Below are 19581 nucleotides of genomic sequence, written 5' to 3' on the forward strand. Positions count from 1 at the left end.
AGGTTTCCAAGGAGGTGTGGCCGGCTGCAACAGTATTCCTGTTCCACCAACAGTGGCCTACGCACGTGCCCTGCTGGTAGTTGGTGGGTAGGCAGCGGCTGATAGTGACCAGGCCTGCTGTGTACTATTCCTTTTCCACCAACTGCCGGCTATGCACGTGGTATGACAGTAGTTGGTGAGTAGGCAGCGGCTAATAGTGACATACAGTACAGGAGCATGCTGCTCGCCATACTGTTGTCAATAAGCTGTCGTATCTTTAGTCAGATCTTTTGCCCATACCTCGTCAGGTACAGTACAGAAGATCTTCCCGTATCGTACGGACTGGCTTATTTGGCCGGGAGTATTCCCCCTCCCGCCCTTGTGCGGGATTGTTCCCGGCTTTGCTCATTCCTTCAGGTGACACTGAGTGATTGAGAGCTAAGTGCCTTGCTGCGCGGGTGGCCTTCCCTGATGGCTTGTATCCGAAGCTGCGGGAACAGGCGGAGTCCTTCACCATTGGGAGGCATTTCCTGCGGGAACAGCTTGCGTACTGCGCGTAAGGACGTCACGTCTCTGAGCATGGTTGGTCCTGCGGATCCAGTTGGTTTCTGCGCAGACGTCCCTTTTCAAGGTGAGTCTTGCGGGTCCAACTGGGCTCTGCTGGGACCTACCTCTTCAGTATCCAATGTGACCCCATGATCATAAATTCATAATCATGATCAGTTTCTTTCATTTTATGTACCTTCCTGAATATTGCGATTATATTCTTTGAACTCTCTTCAAATTCTTCATCACTTGAAGAAGGAGATAGGTTAAACATATGATCAAACTTTGTTTTCAGAATGAAAACGTGCACAAATGTAGGGTTCTTGATGGATTGATTGATGAAGACAAGAGAGTATGAATTGAATTAACTAAAACTTTTATGAACGAATGAAAATGAATGAGAATGAGAATGAGAATGAGAATGAGAATGAGAATGAGAATGAGAATGAGAGTTATATATATGATGCAAAAACTAAATCTGTAATATGCAAATTTTCACAATCACCCTCCATCTTTTACTTTGTTATTTTTATAGTCCTTCTAAAAAGACTCTTATATAAACATAAAAAAGAAATATGATTATCATGGGGTTAGTTTTCTAGTGGTTTTTATTGGGGTGATCTAGGCAATTTGGAGGAAATTGGATACTAATTTAGATTTTTAATATTAAAGAATATATATGCATATATATATTTTGTAAAAGTTGAAGTTATTATAAGATATTTTTAGTTTTAACGGAATGTCTAAGACCCGATAACGGAATTACAAGTTGTGATGGTAGGATAAGTGAAATAACCAAACGCCATGAATTTGGAAAGTATGTGAAGATATGATCCGGCAAGACAAGCGAGTTAGGATGAGTTGGGTTTCAGTCAGCAGAGTCAGCCCAACCCTTTTGAAGCCCTTAAATAAAAAAAGAATAGGGGGCCTTTTTCGAATTGTACAATTAACCACGAATATGTTTGTCTCATATAACTTAAAGGTAATTCTCATCATTTAGTTTATTTTTTTGTCTAACTTGGACACTTATTCATTGCCTTTATATTACCGACTAAAAATTTGAGACCTTATTATAATGGGGGCTTAAAGTGCTAGCTTGAGTTTACTTCCCTAGAGCCAGCCCTACCAGTCAAAACGGATTCGAGTCGCATTGGGTTTGTGTCAGAATACACTTGAGTTAAATGACTTTGGGCCAAAACTTGCATGAACAATCTTGCCAAATTATCAAAGAAAATTAGCATTCTTATAACTATTGAGTAATTATATTCAAAATATTAAAAAAAAAAAAAAAAAGAACAAATCTTTATGCCATAGAGACAAATGCTTCCTTGTTGCACTCATCATATATAAACAACTATGAAAATTGGCTTTCATAAAAAGCATTCTTCAGGGTTAGCATAAAAGTAGTCTTCTTCTTTAGGTTTTTCTTTAATTATTGTACGATGTTTCGGTCGGCCCATTCGCTCTTCGTGTGATGATTTAACCGCGTCTGAAAACTCGTCCCACGATAGAGTCCCGTTTTGGTGCAAGTCTATCAATTCTACAAGTTTTTTCCTGTTTAGTTGGACGGTTTTCTTGAACCCGTGGTACCTGCATTACAATATTACAAACGAGTTTTCAACCAGTTTGACTCATTCTTTTGGTCAACGCTTTTATTTTGACCCGTTTGAGTTAAAACACAAACCAAATCGAACCATACATAAGTAAATGGGTCGAATTTCCAGCAACCGTTCTTACGTTAAGTTTTACTTGAGATGTTTAGCAGTAGTTTCAAGCTTTAAATTCATCCTTTTATTTTCCTAGTAAAAGACCAAATTACCCATCTGTGTATGGGTTCTAGGGCTGTAAACGAGCCGAGCCGAGCCCGGGTGGGCTTGAGCTCGGTTCCTTTAGAAACAGAGCGGAGCCAACTCGACTCGTTTATCTTAACGAGCCAATACTTTGAGTCCGTTTATCTTAACGAGCTAGGACGTTGGGTTCGAGCTCTCGACTCATCAAAAGCTCGAGCTAGCTCATGGCTTGTTGAGCCAGCTCGTGTACCTTAGAAAAGAATATTTAAAGTTTTGTAATTTTTACACATATTGATATGCATTAAAACTAGTAATAATATTTGTAACATGCATATAATGCAGAATTTATAAACTAAATATTCATAATTTATATATTAAAATACCGGATAATTACTTTGGCTTAAAACTTATATATAATCATATGTATTAAAGTTTTGGGCTTTAATTTTAAACAAGCCAAGAACTCTCAATATATTTTTGCTTTATTTTTTCTCATTAGAAAATGAGATGTGTCTTTATGTAACAAATGTATATACATATATAATACATTTGGGCTTTTTTTCTTAAACGCGCTAATGAGTGAGCCATGAGCGAGTCAAGCCGACCTTGGCTCACGCTTGGCTTTAACAAACGAGCTGATTTCAAAAGACCCATGAGCTTTTTGAAAAGCTGACTCATACATAAAAAAATTACCTTCGGTGACCTTCAACAAGCTTTGCCATGTTACCATCATAAGACGGAACAAAAATGTTACTAGCAACCGAAACCATGAAATCAAGAGCCGCCATTTGAGACGAATGGTTCTGAAACTGTCTCAATTCCTCCCGATGTAACAACGTTTCCTTCTTCACCTAAAAAGTCAGCCCAAAAGTCAACTCTTCACTCCAAAAACACCAATCACCACAAAAACATCAAAACAATCACTTACAATCCGAGGAAACGTATTCCTCAAAACCGCAAGTCGTTTTTCGCTCCCGTAAATTTCACCCGAAGCAATATATATTTGCGTATCTTGACCGAACCCAAGCGCTTGTAATATTAACGTTGCTTCTTCAGGCGTCAGAGGACAAAGACCTTGCGATCTCCGTTCTTCCGACATTATTTCTTTATCTCTCCACCACGGGAATGCATATCTAAAAAATAAAACTTGTCATCAAAACGGGCCAGCCGGGTGGTCACGGGTCAACCGGTCAAACGGGTATTTGGATTTACCTCAAACGTTTAAGTTCCTCGGATTCTTCAATAGTGCATCCATGTGTACAACCCGAAAACGCCAACATGTCCATTTCGTATCGCAAATGTAATGCCATAAATGGACCTTTTTCTTTAAGTACACTCACTAATTTATTCCCGAGAGCTTCGATTGACGGTGTGAACTTTAACGCGTGGAAATTGACACGACACCTAAGCTTTTGGAAATGAGGCGGAATCCCGTTGTTTGCTAATCGTGTATCGGTTCGATTAAAGTGTATCACTTTATGCTTGTTAAAAAGTGGTAAAATCTGCAATATCATAACCATAAATATATTAAACCAATAGAACTAAAATAATAATAATAATAATAATAAGAAGAATAATAATAATAAGAATAATAATAATAATAATATAAGATAAATACCTGTTCAAGGTAGTATTTTTCACTTGACCAGCTGACAGGTGGCATTTCTAAAGTCGGGAATCCGTATTTTCTGCTAAATCTTTTGGGTAAACGTCTAATAATCCGGATTTCATCTCTTAGTGAATCAATGAAGTGACGTACGTTAAATATGTCCTCAAAATCACTGAACGAGACACCGAAACATAAATATACTGAAATAAAAATAACATGTCGATAACGTTGTTATTATTACTAAAAGAACAAATGTGATTACCTAGGATCGGACCAGAAAGATTTTTTATCGAGCTCAGGAACGACCAGAGTGAGATTTAGAAGACGCGCGACTGTCACCATGTCACATATCTGAAATGGCAGCATTTAGTATATGATTGAAAATGATTTATGTGAAGTGTGGATTAACTATGAAAGGAAACGAAAGAGATACGAACCGCGGCTCTCATTTGATTTAAACCACCGTTACAAGAAACTTTAAGATACCCGTTACTCGTGTAGTTCCCTACACAACAAAGTATTCAAATCAAATAAAATCCACCTAAACCTTGGTCAAATTGCAAATAATAATATAAAAGGAATTATTGTAGCATATACATTCCGAAAATTTATGTGGCATACCTATGTCCTAGACTCCTACCAATGAACTAAAACATTTTACCTAAAGGGGTCATGTTATTGGAACACCATCCCGAAAAACTAGTGTGTCTGTCACATCATATGGGACGTATGACGGCATACATGTTGTATGATGTCAACTCAACTAAGGTGTGCAAAGCCTGTCACATTATACGGCACCCACAAAAGTGAACACCAGCTTGTCTGTTACATCATACGGGTCATATAATGTCAAATCAACTCTGGTGTCCATAGCCCTTCACATCATACGGGACCATAGATAGGAAGAAAAACGGTCAAACGTGTTGTATGACCATATCAGTGATCATATCAATCATTTCTTTATCAGTAAAAAAACGTCATACAACCAAAATGACCATTTTCTCCTTGTCATAGAGGTGTGCAGAGCCTGTCACATCATACGAGCCATCGGGTCATATGACACGTCAGTGGTGTCAGGATATATTTATTTAGCAACTACTTACCTAAAACAAACATACATTGTAACCAACTTAAAATACACATACGAACAAACATGAATAATGACAACCAACAATTAAGGAGTGTTTGCCCGAGCTTTTAAAAATTGCTTATTTACTTTTTAAAAAGCAAAAGCTGTCAAAAAGCAAATAAACAATTTTTAAAAGCTCGGCAAAACACCCCCTTATACAACAACACTCACTTATGGGCGGCAGAGGTGGCGGTGGAGGTCCCCGAATATACGCATTGATCGGGTTCAAGATCCCGGCAAATAACCTCGGATGCCAAAGCTCAGTAACAGTCAAAAACTGAACCAAACAAGTCCAAATCAAAATACTTGAACAAACCCTAATAAACCACACCCTTAATCTGGTCCTTTGGGTCACCTGCCCGGATAATTTAACCCCCCTTGCCCCCTGCCCGGAACTGATATCAGATCTAACATCCATTTCTTCCTCATTCTCAACACATTTTATGTCAATTTCTTATACCAAATTGAACCAAAATATATAAATTTTAATAATCTTGAGTTGGGTGTTCAAGAATTTGCAAAAAGATTGAATACATGAATTTGATGAAAAGATTCAAACTTTATGAGGTGGGTGTGATCAAGAAATTGGGAAAGAGGGTATTCAAGATTTCAAGATTATGAATTTATGATGATGATAACATGTTGATGGGAATTTGATAATGTAGAAAATGGGTGTTTAAAAATTTGTAAAAAGATTTAAACTTTTTATGATTTGAGAGGTTATTAAAATCAAGAAAAGGAAAATATGAAATGTGAAGATTTTGGTTTTGTTTGATGGGAAAAAGGGGATCTATTGTGGTGAAAGTGATGGTGGATTAATATTGTACAATTTGCAATTGTTTTTATTTTTTTGGTGGGTCCAAAAACAAATTAATGCAAATAAAAATTTCAGTTTGTATATTATAAATTTATAATGGATAGAATACAAATTTTGTTCAATAAATATATGCAATTTACAGATCAGATCCTTTAAAAAATTTATTTGTAATTGGTGTCATTTACATGATATGTTTGTTTGATTTTCATCATTTTGACTAACTGGTATCCAAAAACCCTATTAAGTCTTGACATGTGAGGGCATTTAAGTCTTTTTACGCATACTATTTAATCAATCAATCAATCATACCCAGTAAAATCCCACCGACAGCAAAGCTATAAGTAGGGTCTGGGGAGGGTGGGATGTAGGCACACCGTACCTCTATCCAAAGGAATAAAGAGGTGGCTTCCAGAGAGACCCTCGGCTCTAAGTACATGTGTATGAAGCAAAATAAAGGAAATCAAAGTTTAACAGTTATATAAAAACTACTACTAATTATAATAATATTAATAATAAGATCACAGTTTAACAGCTATATAAAAGCTAATAATAATAATAATAATAATAATAATATATGTAAGGGAAATACCATTATGGTATGTGACCTAAATAAGTTAAGTCTAAGCCCTAAGGTATTCAATTCTCTCTAAAAATCCTTAACTTTAATTCCACTTCTCCACGAATTCCTATCCTCAATCATGTCCTCGGAGAGGTTTAGGTCTATCAAATCATGCATAATCCTCTCATCCCAAGTCAATTTCGGTCGTCCTCTACCCCTCCTCCCCTCTATAGTAATGTTTTCTACGGATCTAACGCATACTATTTAAGTATTTATAATTAAAAAGCAAATTAAATATAATATTATAAAAAGAAACTAAATAAAATATGTTAAATAAAGACCCCGTTAAGTCTGGACATGTTTGGATTTAATTGAGTTTGGGTGACAGTTGGTGTAAATGACAAAAAGCGAATGTATTTTGTTATATAAATAACACCGCCTTAAATTAAACTTTTTAAAGAATCTGATCCATAAATCGCATATATTTAAATGATAAAATTTGCAATTATGTTATTATAATAAAAATAATGGTATTTTAACAACCAAAAAATTCATGTGTAAACCTAAACTGTTCAGGGCTATGTCCAAGGTCAATTCTCGATCGTCGTAAGACCGTACTCCTTGATATGTGGAAACCTGATGGAATCCGTAAACTCTCCCTCCTGTCGAGTTTGAACTTAGGATAAAAGTCATGATTCATTCATTCACCCATATATTCGTCAAATTGGTATGAATGAAGATCAAACATGTATCTCCACTAAGGAAAACAAGGATTTTACCATCGAACCAAATTCTCAGGACAAATTAATAAATTATGTAAAATGCGAGTGTTGCTTTTGTGTATCTGATAACTAAAAAGTTTTTATTACGGGCAGTATTAAATTTAATAGTCTATCACATTGTGTCATATCAATAATACATTTAAAATAAAAACTGCATGTGTTATATTTAAAGATTATATAATGATTTTTTAGAGAAAGAAAAGTTTAGTAATGAGAACAAAATTTTTTACACTAATAATATGATAAGTGTATTGCTATGTAGCATTATAAAGACTTGGCATACAAACAAATGAAAACCCGAGGAGTAAAAAAAGATTATAATGAGGCACTCATCTCCTTAGTTACCTCATGAGTCTCTGATAGTCACGTTCAATGTAAACAAAAGCCCATCAGTCGTTGCTAGTCTTATTCAGTGATAACAGAAGTGACTCTTTTCAAACGAACAAATGGAAACTCCAACGAATAAATGAAAACCACGACGAGTAAAACAAGAGTAAAGAGAGGGACTCGCCTCCGTAATCATCCAAAGAGTCTCGAATAGTCCCGTTCGGTGAAAATAAAAGCTCAGCAGTCGTTGCTAGTCCTGTTCAGTGAAAACAGAAGTGACATTTTTCAAACGAACAAATGGAAGCCCAAACGAACAAATGATAACCATGACGAGTAAAAACAAGACTAAAATGAGGGACTCGCCTCTTTAGTCATCCTATGAGTTCCAGATAGACCTGTTAATTAAAAACAAAAGCCCACCAGTCGTTGCAAGCCTCGTTCTATGAAAACAGAAGCGATGCTTTTCAAACAAACAAATGAAAGGCCAAACGAACATATGAAAAGCACAATGTGTAAAAAAAGAACAGAATGTGATGCTTACCTATTTAATCATCCCACGAGTCTCTAATAGCCCCCGTTTAGTGAAAACAAAAGCCCACCAATCGCTGTTAGTCATGCTCAATGAAAATAAAATCAACACTTTTCAAATGAACAAATGGAAGGTCCAACGAACAAATGAAAACCATGATGAGTAAAACAATAACAAAATTAGGGACCCGCCTCCTCAATCATACCAAGAGTCCCTGGTAGTCCCGTTAGTTTAAAATAAAATACCACCACTCGCTGCTAGCCCCGTTATGGAAAAACAGAAGCGACATATTTCAAACGAACAAATGAAAGCTCAAACGAACAAATGGAAACCATGACGAGTAAAACGTGACTAGAATGAGGTACTCACCTCCTTAATCATCCCACGAGTCACTGATAGCTCCATTACTTGAAAATAAAAGACAACCACTCACTGCTAGACCCGTTCAATGAAAACAGAGTCGGCATTTTTCAAACGAACAATAAAAGCTCAAACAAACAAATAAAAACCACGAGTAAAAGATGAATAAAATGAGATACTCACCTTTCTAATAATTTGATTTAGATAAAATAAATTTTTCACACCTAGAAAATAATTTTTTGAGCACAAATTACTTTTCACACCTAGATAATAATTTGATTTAGATAAATAAAATTTTCATTAAAAATCATGTGTTTGACTTTACCCTAATTAAGGTTTCCGTCGAATCTTAACCATAGCCATAACCATGGAAAATTGTAACATTTTCTAAATCCACATTACTGATTATTCATTTTTCTTTATTTATAGTTCAATGTAATATACAAGTTTCTAAACTAAATTAGTATATGTTAGAATATTCATGTAACTAATTATTCATGTAATATACGAGTTTAATATAAATCTACGAGTTTCTCAATTATTCATGTAATATACGAGTTTCTAAACTAATTTAGTATATTTTAGAATATTCAATATAGCCATTTCCACTTTTGTAAGGTGATAAAGTAGTTAAAGGTGTTCTCATAATTTTCTCTATTTGATCTTTGATGTTTTTTGAAACACTAATTTTATAACTTCTTACACTATTTTGCATCCTCAAAATAAAACACATATATTTGTCTTTCATGCATAAACTATTACTATAATAACAACATAAAGCCTCTGACATTTTGTGATGCTTGAAAGCAGCTTCTACCTAAAACACATCGAATATATCTAAAGCCTCTTAACGAGTTAACTCAAACCAACACACATACGTTAATTACCATGAACCTTCAAACACTCATGCTTTCAACCTTTGTGATCATAGCCATCCTCTCCACCATCGTGCAATCGGTGCGGTTCGATATAGAATCAGGTCGCACCAAATGCATATCAGAAGATATCAAAACCAACTCGATGACAGTTGGTCACTATTCCATCGTTAAACCCGATGAACGAAGCCCCTTACCGGATTCACATAAACTCACTTTACGGGTATTTGATTTCACACCATCAAACAGTCGTGTACAAAAGTTAAAAGTACAAAACACTCAGGTGGTCGTTAAGACCAAAAAGTCAACGTTAGAAGTTGTTGGTCAGAAACGGCCGTTGAAAAGACATGGACGGCCGTTCTAACCATAGACAATCAAAGATTTAAACTTCTTGACTTCTGTTCTGACCATTGACGGTCAGTCTTTGAAAATTACTGGTCAGAATGGCAGTTTGAAAAAGAACCATATGGCCATTTTGACCATAAACAGTCAAACTTTGAAATTTGGTGTTCATAGAGGTCCTCCTAACTATATCCGAACAGTCGTTTAGACCAAAAAAGTATGAGTTTGAAAGTTATTTGTCTGGACGACCGTATGAAAAAGATCCGGACGGCCATTCTGACCATAGACAGCCAAACTTTGAATATTAATTTTGTTTAAAACGGTCGTTTAAAGTATATTCGGATGGCTGTTCTACCATAGAAAGTCAAAGAAAATGATCAAACAGTTGTCCACGAAACATTCAGATGGCCGTTTTGACCAAAAAGAAAAGTCAAACTTTGAAAATTATTGATTAGGAGGCCATTTGGAAAAGATCCGGACAGCCGTTCTGACCATAAACAGTCATACTTTAAGATTTGGTGTTCATTGAGGCCATCCAAACTATATCCGAACAACCATTTACACCATAAAAGCCTGACTCTGAAAGTTATTTATCAGAACAACCGTTTGAAAAAGATTCGGACGGCCGTTCTGACCATAGACAACCGAACTTTGAAATTTTTTGTCCAAAACGGCCGTTTGAACTATATCTGAATGGCTGTTCTGACCATAGATAGTCAATGAAAATTTTTGATCAAATGGTTGTCCACAAAACACTCAAACGACCGTTTTGACCGGAAAAAAAAAGTCAAACTTTGAAAATTATTGGTCGGAACGGTACATTCATTCTGAACAAAAAACAGTCAAACTTTGAAAATTTTTTATTCAAAACGGCTATTATAACTATATCCGGACTGTTGCTTGAAACAATATGGGATTAGACGTCAAACGGCGTGTATACTTGACCCGTCTCTAAACCATAAGTTGCCAACTTTAGTGATTTTGGATTGACTTTGGATTCAATTCTTTTTTTTTTCTTTTTTTGAATTTATTAGGTGACATCTGTGCATGGGAATTCATATCACTATGCTGATCATGTGCAATCAGGACAGTTTTCATTTCAAGCTATTGAGGGTGGGGATTACTTAGCTTGTTTTTTCGCCCTTGATCATCGTCCTACGATCAAGTTTTCGGTTGATTTTGATTGGAGGTCTGGTCTGGCTGCTAAAGATTGGTCCAGTGTGGCTAAAAAAGGGTCTGTAGATGTAAGCATCTTACTTTGTCAAAATGATTTTAGGCGAGTTTCGGGTCGAAGTAGGGGTAAACAAGTCAAGCCACTTGTGAGCTTCTCGAGATTGGCTCGTTAAAAGCTTGAGCCGAGCTTAAGCTTGATTAATAAGTAAGCCTGAGCTTCACTTATTAAGCTCGAGTGGGCTAATGAGCCGAAGATAACAAAAACAAATTATAAAATATTCATTTAAAATATTAAATATATATAATAACTATATATACAATTATGATAAAAATAACTAAATGATATATAATATGTTGTAGATAAAATATTAATTATAAATGTAAATAAACGAGCCAAGCTCGAGACATAGAGCTTGGTCATGAATGAGCTTGGCTCGGCTTGTATGCGCCCCTAGGTCGAACCCACAAACACATGTAGCTAAATAGGTCGACATGGAAGATTCGTTCTTGACTCGTTTTATTTTTTAAAAAGTGTGTTTTTAAGTTATTGGGTGTTTTATGAGTGCATGACAAGGTTTTCGGGTTCATGTCGGGTTCAACCCACCAACCCGCAAGCACAGCTCATTTAACACCCCAATATTAAAACTGATCTCTGAATGTTCAAGAGGAAATAATATAAAACTATTTTTGGTTAACTGATTTGAAGGCAATGGAATTAGAGCTAAAGAAGCTTGAAAATACCATCACTTACATTCATGAAGAGATGCTTTATCTCCGAGAAAGGTCAACAAACAATTTTCATGAATCATTTGACTTTTAAAAGTCAAACACCGAACATGTCAATAACAGAATTTCGTGTTTTGTATGCTTCCTGCAGGGAACGTGAAATGCAACAACTTAACATCAACACAAACTCGAGAATGGCATTGTTGAGTTACCTTTCACTGTTTGTTTGCGTATCTGTAGCCGCTTTACAAGTATGGCATTTGAAGACATTTTTTGAAAAGAAGAAGCTCATTTAAGCCTAGAATCGTGACATTTTGTTTTATGGTTTTTATTAAAATCTTGCTAAAAAGTCAACAGTTGACTTTCATATAAGTCGCAGACTCGCAGTTTATTTGCATGTAAAAACTATGAATGCAATATCACTAGTTGTGTGGATCTTGCAGCAACACATACAAAAGCGCGTACACATTTACAAAATTCTGAATCGTTCCTCATAACAAGTAACGCGTACACATTTACAAAACGTTGAATCGTTCCTCATAACAAGTAACAGAATTATCTTTTAAATATAAAAAAAGACAAGATATAAAAGTAAGATTTCATTATTTGAATCAAGATTTCTTGAAACACCTGAAGAAAAAAGACGGAAACTCATTTTCCTAAAACTGAATATGTTCATAGGAGGACGATGTGATGATGTGTCGAACATGATCGATGACTGCCAAGTGGCAGGCTATGATTGGTCATGTAAAAATATGCCAATGATGATCGGGTTGTATTGTTTCCTTAATTTTCTCAAGCCTTTTTAAAATCTCCAAAAAAGACGGTCTCTTGTTCATGTCGGCTGCCCAACAGTTCTCTGTTAACCTACCGAATTTATTTCAAACACATCAAAATCACATACTATTAATAATTTAATATTACGTAAATATTAAGTCTGATAGTTGACTAGTTGACTTACTCTTTCAGTTCCGGTGTGTAACCTTTTGACTTAAATACAGGCCGGTGTCCTTCGGCCACATATTTTGCTGCTTCATAAGCTTCTTGGCCCGATAACGGTGGCTCACCTTCAATCATCTAAAAAAATGTAAAAAAAAATAATCATCAAAATGAGTATTATTTGTTTTATCTTTATAATTTTATATAAAAAAATTATTCAACCAGAAATTACCTCATATAATATCATTGCGAAAGAGAACACATCGACCTTTTTGTCATATTTACGGTGCTTGAAGACTTCAGGAGCCATGTAACGATCTGTAATTACACCAAGAAAAAATTATAAAGATGATTATGTAGAAAATAATACAAAATGCTAAAATTATAATGGAAAAATGCATACAGCTGCCAGTCTCGCCGGTCATTTTGTAAATATCGTGTGAATTTTGAACTCTAATAAGCTTGCTAAGTCCAAAGTCTCCAACTTTTAAATGGTCTGCATTCGAGTTGACTAAAAGAACATTCCTAGAATATATAAAAATGAACCAAATTAAAGAAAACCTTAATCTTTGTTTATATCGTGAATATACAAAATATCGAATAAACAAGATGACAAACCTTGGTTTTAGGTCTCTATGAATGATGACATTAGGCTCATTGTGAAGATAAGCCATGCCTCTGAAAATACAAATAAATAAATAAATATATAAATAATAAAAATGAAAAAAAGGTGTATTTTACTATTTTATAAATGACAGTTAATTACACAGATGTTCCTCGGATTTAACCATATCGCACCTATAGTCCTTACTGTTCACAAGCGAGGTAACATTGATGGTGTAATATGGACAGACCATATGGACCATCCGTGTAATTAACTCTAAATAATATAAGAACTACCTGGCAATGTCTAAAGCAAAGTTTACAGCTGTTTGTGGGCTTAGCGCACCCTTTCCCTTTAAGAACTGATGAAGATCACCCTGCATTAATATATTAATATTCAGATAACAATTTATAACATGAATGTAAATATTAATGTACTTATTTAAAATTTACCCCTCGAAGATATTCGGTTATCAGCATTAACGGTTTCTTTTCAGTAACAGCTCCAAGAAACTGCACGATATTAGGATGGCGAAGTTTGACCAGCAAGTTGACCTCATGCCTGAAGTCCTGACTGGATTGGTAAACAAAACAAGAATAAGATAAAAGGGTTGTTTTTACAATTTACGGTAGTTGACTAGTTGACCAGATATGATAAAACTCACATCACCAATTTGTCATCTGAAAGACTTGGAAGTATGCGTTTGACAGCTACAGGTGTACCACGCCAACAAGCTTTTACAATCTCACCAAAAGATCCCTGTTAGTATAAATAGTTATAGTCATTAGTCACTAATTCCTTAACGGTATTAAACAGATAAGATTTTAGCAAGTATACCTTGCCTATTAAGTGGGAGCCAGCGAAGTCGAGCTCTAAAGGGTCGATTTCCCAGTCACACTTATTTGAAAGGGGCGGTGGCACCGGTCTTGGTTCAAAATGGCTTCCATTTTGTCCCTGCACCAAAAATGTCAACACGTTGAAACTTAAGAACACATAAAGATCACTAATGAAGACATAGGATCCCATAAACAAAAGTTTTAAAAGATGAATGGTGTATTGGTAAATACAATATTAACAGATTTAAAGAATGCATTGTTTAAGTATAACATGCATCAAAAAGTTATACCACAAAATAAAGCTTCAAGAATAAATTCCATATTACATGAAAAGTGTTGTGAACTTACATACGACAGGCCACCATACGTCTTTAGTAACTCAATCATGTTATGCTTTCTAGCACCTTCTGCATCAGCTAGAGGCTGTCATGAACAGTATTAAGTATTGTGAGTTGACTGAATCAAGAAGATGATGAATATCTTTTACTACCAAAATTACTTTTATTTGAATTAAAAAGCAATTAGGCATGTTAATTGAATTTTATAATCATATATTTGTTGATGTTAGAATATAAACAAGTGTACAAATAGGTGATTGATTACTCAAGCAAAACCTACTAATCTAGGTAAGATTGCTGCAACATGTATGCTTCCAGAATGAGTTTAAAATGCTTGCTTTAGTGGACAGCTTATACAGATGCACTGTATCTATATAAACTATGTTTTTTTATGATTGTCAGTCAAGCCTACTTGGGAACCACTTTTGAATAAACTATATAAAATACAATAACCTAAAAAGCATTAATATCAAGCTGTCCATATGATATACTGCCATGTAGATGAAATTATGAGCAATATGCATCTATACAAGAATTCAAATTGTAAATATGTTATAAAAATTAATTGTTCTACGAACTTCTAATAAAATTGAGCATAAACAACAAGGATATGCTGAACTAAAACCGGAAGTGCTGTAAACTAAACCATACAAGACCTTGTTCATGTTCGTCTTTTAAGTTTTTATATCAGACGTACAAACGCCAAACTAGACACACATAGACACACATTAACGAACATAAATGGACGTAAACGAACACATTTGATATGTTCGTGTTCGTTCATTTAGTTCATCGAACTTCCAGCCAAACAGTTCACGAATGTAAACGAGCATAATTGAACAAACATAAACGGACATATATTAACAAATGTAAACGAACACAAACATAAATGAAATCGCTTAAATGAACAAAAACTAACACATAAGTACATAATTTATCCAAAAGCCAAAAAAACAAAGCACACACCTAAAGATATATATTTAATTACTTTAAAAATTGATAAAATTACATAGTTAATGAGTTAAACGAACACAAATGAACGAACATAAGGAAAATAAACGAGCAGAATTGAACAAACATAAATGAACACACTTAAATGACACACAAACAAATATAAAACATTAAGTACATAATTCATCCAAAACTCCACAAAAAAAATCGAAATTTACATGTTTAATTATTCTAAAACTTTTATAAAATCACGCAGCTAATGGCTTAAACAAATGCAAATAAACAAAAATATACAAACGAACGTTCACAAATGTAAATAAACAAACTAAGCATGTGTTCATGTTAGTTCGTTTAATTAAACGAACAAAAAATTCGTTAGTAAACAAACGAGCATCCGCCGAACAGTTCATGAACAGTGTTCGCCTAACGTTCTGCTCGTTTACAGCCCTACCGGTAAACCTATCAGTAACAATTTATCAATAACATTTCACATACTCAATTAATCAAACTACACTACATCAATTATCAATCATCTACCACTTCTAATCACAATTCAAACATAATAATAATAATAATAATAACAACAACAATAATAATAACAATTACCGTATTCTTCCATCGATCCTGCGCATTAACATCCGCACCGTACTCAATCAAGCACTTAGCCACTTCGATCCATCCGAGAAGTGACGCGACGTGAAGCGGAGTCCGGTTATCATAATCCCTAGCTTGAACTAACGACGGATCTTCCTCCAATAGTTTTCTCACAGCCGTTGGATCGTTCTGGTGAGCGTGCCACAGGATTAACGACGTCCGGCTTACTTTCGCCTTGTCTTTCTTCTTTCCGGTGGTGGCTGCCGGTGGCGGATCTCCGGCGGAGTGGCCGGAGCTTCCTTCTTCGCTGCCGCTCATTCAGTTGGTGTGGTTGGATCGGAGATATTGTAACTGATTTATAACTTTTATAAAAATTATTATTATTATTATTATTGTTATTAATATTATTGTTATTGTTGTTATTAAATGGTATTGATTAAATAGAAAGTGAAGGTTTGTTTATGCCAGTGTTGAGTGATGGATACTCGTTATGTTTATATACAGCGTGAGACCGCGGAATAATAATAATAATATATATTTAAAGGATAAATGACTAAAATGTTTTTTTACAGCGTTATCGGAAGGGTGTAAATGAGTCGAGTTACTCGAAATTGGCTCGTTAAAAAGTTCGATTGAGCTGAGCTTAGTCGAGTCCGAGTATAAAATTAAGCTCTTTTAATAAACGAGTCTGAGCTCGAACCGGCTCGCGAGCCTAAACGAGTATGTTATTTACATATTTTTTAAAATATATATTTAATACTTTTAATTAATATATATATAATTTAGGAAAAAATAATTAAAAATAAGTAAATAATATATATTATATTATAAAAAAACTATAATAGAAAAAGATATATAAAAATAATTATAACTATATAAAAAATAATGACAGAATTACTAATTTTGTCCTTTAAAAAAAGCCAAATTACGGTTCGTGTCCTTTTTTTAGTTTCCTTGCAAGCGATGTCCTTTAAACATTTTTTTCCTACACGTTATGTCCTTTACGCTAACTGGGTTAGAAAAACTCAGTTAAATACCCTCACATGAGGCGCATATGAGGGCATTTTTGTCTTTTCGTCTGTACTGCAAATTTATAACTTACAAAATCCCAAAATCTACCACCTACCCCAAAACCTGCAAATCCATTATCATCCCAAATTCAAATCAAATCAAACCAACACCCAACCATCTCCCCATTCCTCAATCCAAATTCAAATCAAACCAAAACCTGGCCGTACACCTCGGCCAAACTATCGAACTCGTCGGCGTTATATTCTCCGGCGAGATTTGGTTCAAACTCGTAGGAATCGTAACGGCCGATCTGGGTTTCAACGGGATCCACATTACACTCCCCATCCGCCGTCCTCATCGTCTTCCCCGGGATTGAAGGTTGAAATTACACTCCGGGATCCACATTACACTCCGGCGGCGCCGCCTTTATGCCGGTACACGTAACCCTAATCGGGACCTTCTTACTCTTGAACGCCAAAACCGTCCCGTCGCGACGTCCACGCCGTTGGAATTGAACGATACGGTGACCGGATCGTAGGAGAACGGGTCTTCTTGTTAAGGTTTCGAGCGGTGATAGTGAAATTGAATTTGGTGTTGAGTTTTTTGGATGGAGATAAGCTAAATTGTGACACGTGGAGTGACAATACGTGGTTGATGGCGGTAGACGTGGTTGAGGACGTTGCGGCGGCGATGAGTAGTAGGATAATGACGGTGAAGGTGATCCAGAGACAGCATGAGCAGCAGATGGAACGATTGCGGCGGGGTTGAGGACGGTAGACGGGACGAGAGTGGTTGTAGAGTTGGGCTTTGGTGGCCGGAATGATGGTGGTTACTGGAGGTTGAACGGTGATGTGAAGGTGGGTGTTGATGGTGGTTTTGGTGGTGGTGGATGGCTTCTGGAAGAAAGATAGTCTTATACAAAATTTTTGCAGGTGTAGACGAAAAGACCAATATGCCCTCACATGCGTCTCATGTGAGGGTATTTAACTGAGTTTTTCTAACCCAGTTAGCGTAAAGGACATAACGTGTAGGAAAAAAATGTTTAAAGGACACCGCCTGCAAGGAAACTAAAAAAATGACACGAACCGTAATTTGGCTTTTTTTAAAGGACAAAATTTGTAATTGGGCCAAAAATAATTGATAAATAGTAAACGAGCCGAGCTCGAGCTTCAAATTCCACTCACGAGCCGAGCTCGAGCTTTGAAAATAGAGCTCGAAACGAGCCGAACTAGAGCTTTGTTTAAGTTAAATGAGTCGAGCTCGGGCTCGGCTCGGCTCGTTTGCACCCCTAGGTCATCGTTAGTTATGTTGGCCCGTTGAGTATTAATCATTAGTTTGACGGGTTTTATCGACCAAATTTTTGACACTTGATGTAAATCTCGTTGTTCGTCGAGAAAATATTTGTGTCCTCCAAGAAAATTTGGTTGCAATGGAAAACCAGTCGGTTCGACGAGGACATGCCTGTTAGACACTTGAAAACTTGCACCTTGTCGAAGACAGGGATGACAGGAATCTTGTCGGGGCCAACGATTTTACGTAAAAGAAAAAAAACACATAGAGTCGATGATATTAGGTCATGTAGTGTAATCTAGTTAACTAAAGTTGTCGTGAGCTAGTGATTAAAAGGAGTCTCTTCGTAGGATTTGACATACATATTTTGTGAGAAGCCTGAATAAGTGGAATTCTCTCTTATTTAAAACATGGATGGTTGATTGAGTAAATAGATAGTTTTAATAATTTGTTTGTTGTTGATAAGGATAATATATTAAAAGCTAATTAACTTTTCTTAATGTTTAATAATCGTTAATTAAGTTTTTGGAAGTGCCGCACCAATACATAGATGGTTGATTGAGTGAATTATAAATATATATTTTTAATAACTTGTTTATTATTGACGAAGATAAATACCAGTGTTTTGAAACATAGCCCAATTTAATCGGAACCCGATCTTTATATTGAGCCGAGTCAGGATATTTGAACTATTTTCTAAAAATTTGACCAGGTTTTGCGGGTGCCGGGACTAACTTAATAGTAATATTAATTAAGTGCATAGAATAAACTTTAGAAGTGTCGCACCAATACAAGCAATACAAGTGGAACATAATCACTTTAGGGAATTGATCTTATCTTTTTCTTCGCCTAAAGCAAGTTAAGCTTCTTTTACGAGCTAATTTTATATTGCTTTATGTAAAGTTTTAAAAAAAGTTGACAAATAAGTTATTTCATTCTCATTATTACAAGACACTAGATTATCATTCATTTAGCATTGTAGCAACCTTCTTGTTTCAACACTTTACGTCATTAGTGGGACATAGTCATATCCTTTCGAAAAAACGACATTAAATATGTTTCTTGCAAGCAACCATAAATGATATAAGAGTTTGCTTTTATTTTGCATTAATTATGGATAATGACAATAACAATCAAATGGAAAAAGGGGTGTGAGTGTATAACCATAACCTAATTTATCAAACAACGATGGTTTGCTATTTAGAAATGACTAGCGACACAACTTTTTAATTGTTTGTCTTCTATTCTCATATAAGAAACAGCAAAATTTGATAAGCAAAAAACGATGATTTAATATAATAATTGCTAGGATAAAGCCTTGTTGAGAGTGTGACAAATACATTAAGAGAAACGCTTTAAGGACTTATATAATGAGACAATTATTTGGAGATCGAAAACGATGGCACCAATTTCTTTTGGAAAGAATTGTACATTGATTAATTATGTTAATGAATTATCATTTGTGTGAAATTTAG

The 19581-nt window shown here is 35.3% G+C and overlaps 2 protein-coding genes and 1 pseudogene across 3 annotated transcripts; 1 reads left to right on the top strand and 2 right to left on the bottom strand.

The window, feature by feature from the left end:
* Window positions 1-1890: 1890 nt before the first annotated feature.
* On the bottom strand, window positions 1891-5579 carry LOC143601408 (rhamnogalacturonan I rhamnosyltransferase 1-like; annotated as a pseudogene). Its single transcript, XR_013147643.1, has 7 exons — window positions 5225-5579; window positions 4362-4429; window positions 3934-4275; window positions 3528-3817; window positions 3244-3448; window positions 3009-3166; window positions 1891-2115 (listed from the first exon to the last, which is right to left on the bottom strand). The product of XR_013147643.1 is annotated as a rhamnogalacturonan I rhamnosyltransferase 1-like (transcript).
* A 3690-nt stretch (window positions 5580-9269) lies between these two features.
* Window positions 9270-11940, top strand: LOC143601410 (transmembrane emp24 domain-containing protein p24delta9-like). Its single transcript, XM_077078829.1, has 4 exons — window positions 9270-9525; window positions 10679-10888; window positions 11524-11600; window positions 11695-11940. Exons 1-4 carry the CDS (start codon window positions 9316-9318, stop codon window positions 11837-11839), a joined length of 642 nt encoding a protein of 213 aa, XP_076934944.1. The 5' UTR covers window positions 9270-9315; the 3' UTR covers window positions 11840-11940.
* A 290-nt stretch (window positions 11941-12230) lies between these two features.
* Window positions 12231-16157, bottom strand: LOC143601409 (serine/threonine-protein kinase VIK-like). Its single transcript, XM_077078828.1, has 11 exons — window positions 15818-16157; window positions 14271-14345; window positions 13924-14040; window positions 13751-13845; window positions 13539-13659; window positions 13383-13462; window positions 13101-13160; window positions 12886-13007; window positions 12715-12800; window positions 12505-12620; window positions 12231-12410 (listed from the first exon to the last, which is right to left on the bottom strand). Exons 1-11 carry the CDS (start codon window positions 16121-16123, stop codon window positions 12287-12289), a joined length of 1302 nt encoding a protein of 433 aa, XP_076934943.1. The 5' UTR covers window positions 16124-16157; the 3' UTR covers window positions 12231-12286.
* Between the last annotated feature and the right edge of the window lie 3424 nt (window positions 16158-19581).

This window comes from Bidens hawaiensis, unplaced genomic scaffold, assembly GCF_021521415.1.
Source record: "Bidens hawaiensis isolate Kalapana, Puna unplaced genomic scaffold, B.hawaiensis_p1.1 tig00056207_1, whole genome shotgun sequence".
Classification (NCBI taxonomy): Eukaryota; Viridiplantae; Streptophyta; class Magnoliopsida; order Asterales; family Asteraceae; genus Bidens; species Bidens hawaiensis.

Excerpts from the sequence above, each read along its gene's own strand:
- LOC143601410 (XM_077078829.1), top strand. The coding sequence starts at position 9,316 with ATGAACCTTCAAACACTCATGCTTTCAACCTTTGTGATCATAGCCATC. Across the intron at positions 9,526-10,678 it reads CACATAAACTCACTTTACGG|GTGACATCTGTGCATGGGAA; the intron begins GTATTTGATTTC and ends TGAATTTATTAG. Across the intron at positions 11,601-11,694 it reads ATGCTTTATCTCCGAGAAAG|GGAACGTGAAATGCAACAAC; the intron begins GTCAACAAACAA and ends TGCTTCCTGCAG.
- LOC143601409 (XM_077078828.1), bottom strand. The coding sequence starts at position 16,123 with ATGAGCGGCAGCGAAGAAGGAAGCTCCGGCCACTCCGCCGGAGATCCG. Across the intron at positions 14,346-15,817 it reads AGGATCGATGGAAGAATACG|CCTCTAGCTGATGCAGAAGG; the intron begins GTAATTGTTATT and ends TGTTCATGACAG. Across the intron at positions 13,660-13,750 it reads TCAGATGACAAATTGGTGAT|TCAGGACTTCAGGCATGAGG; the intron begins GTGAGTTTTATC and ends TTACCAATCCAG.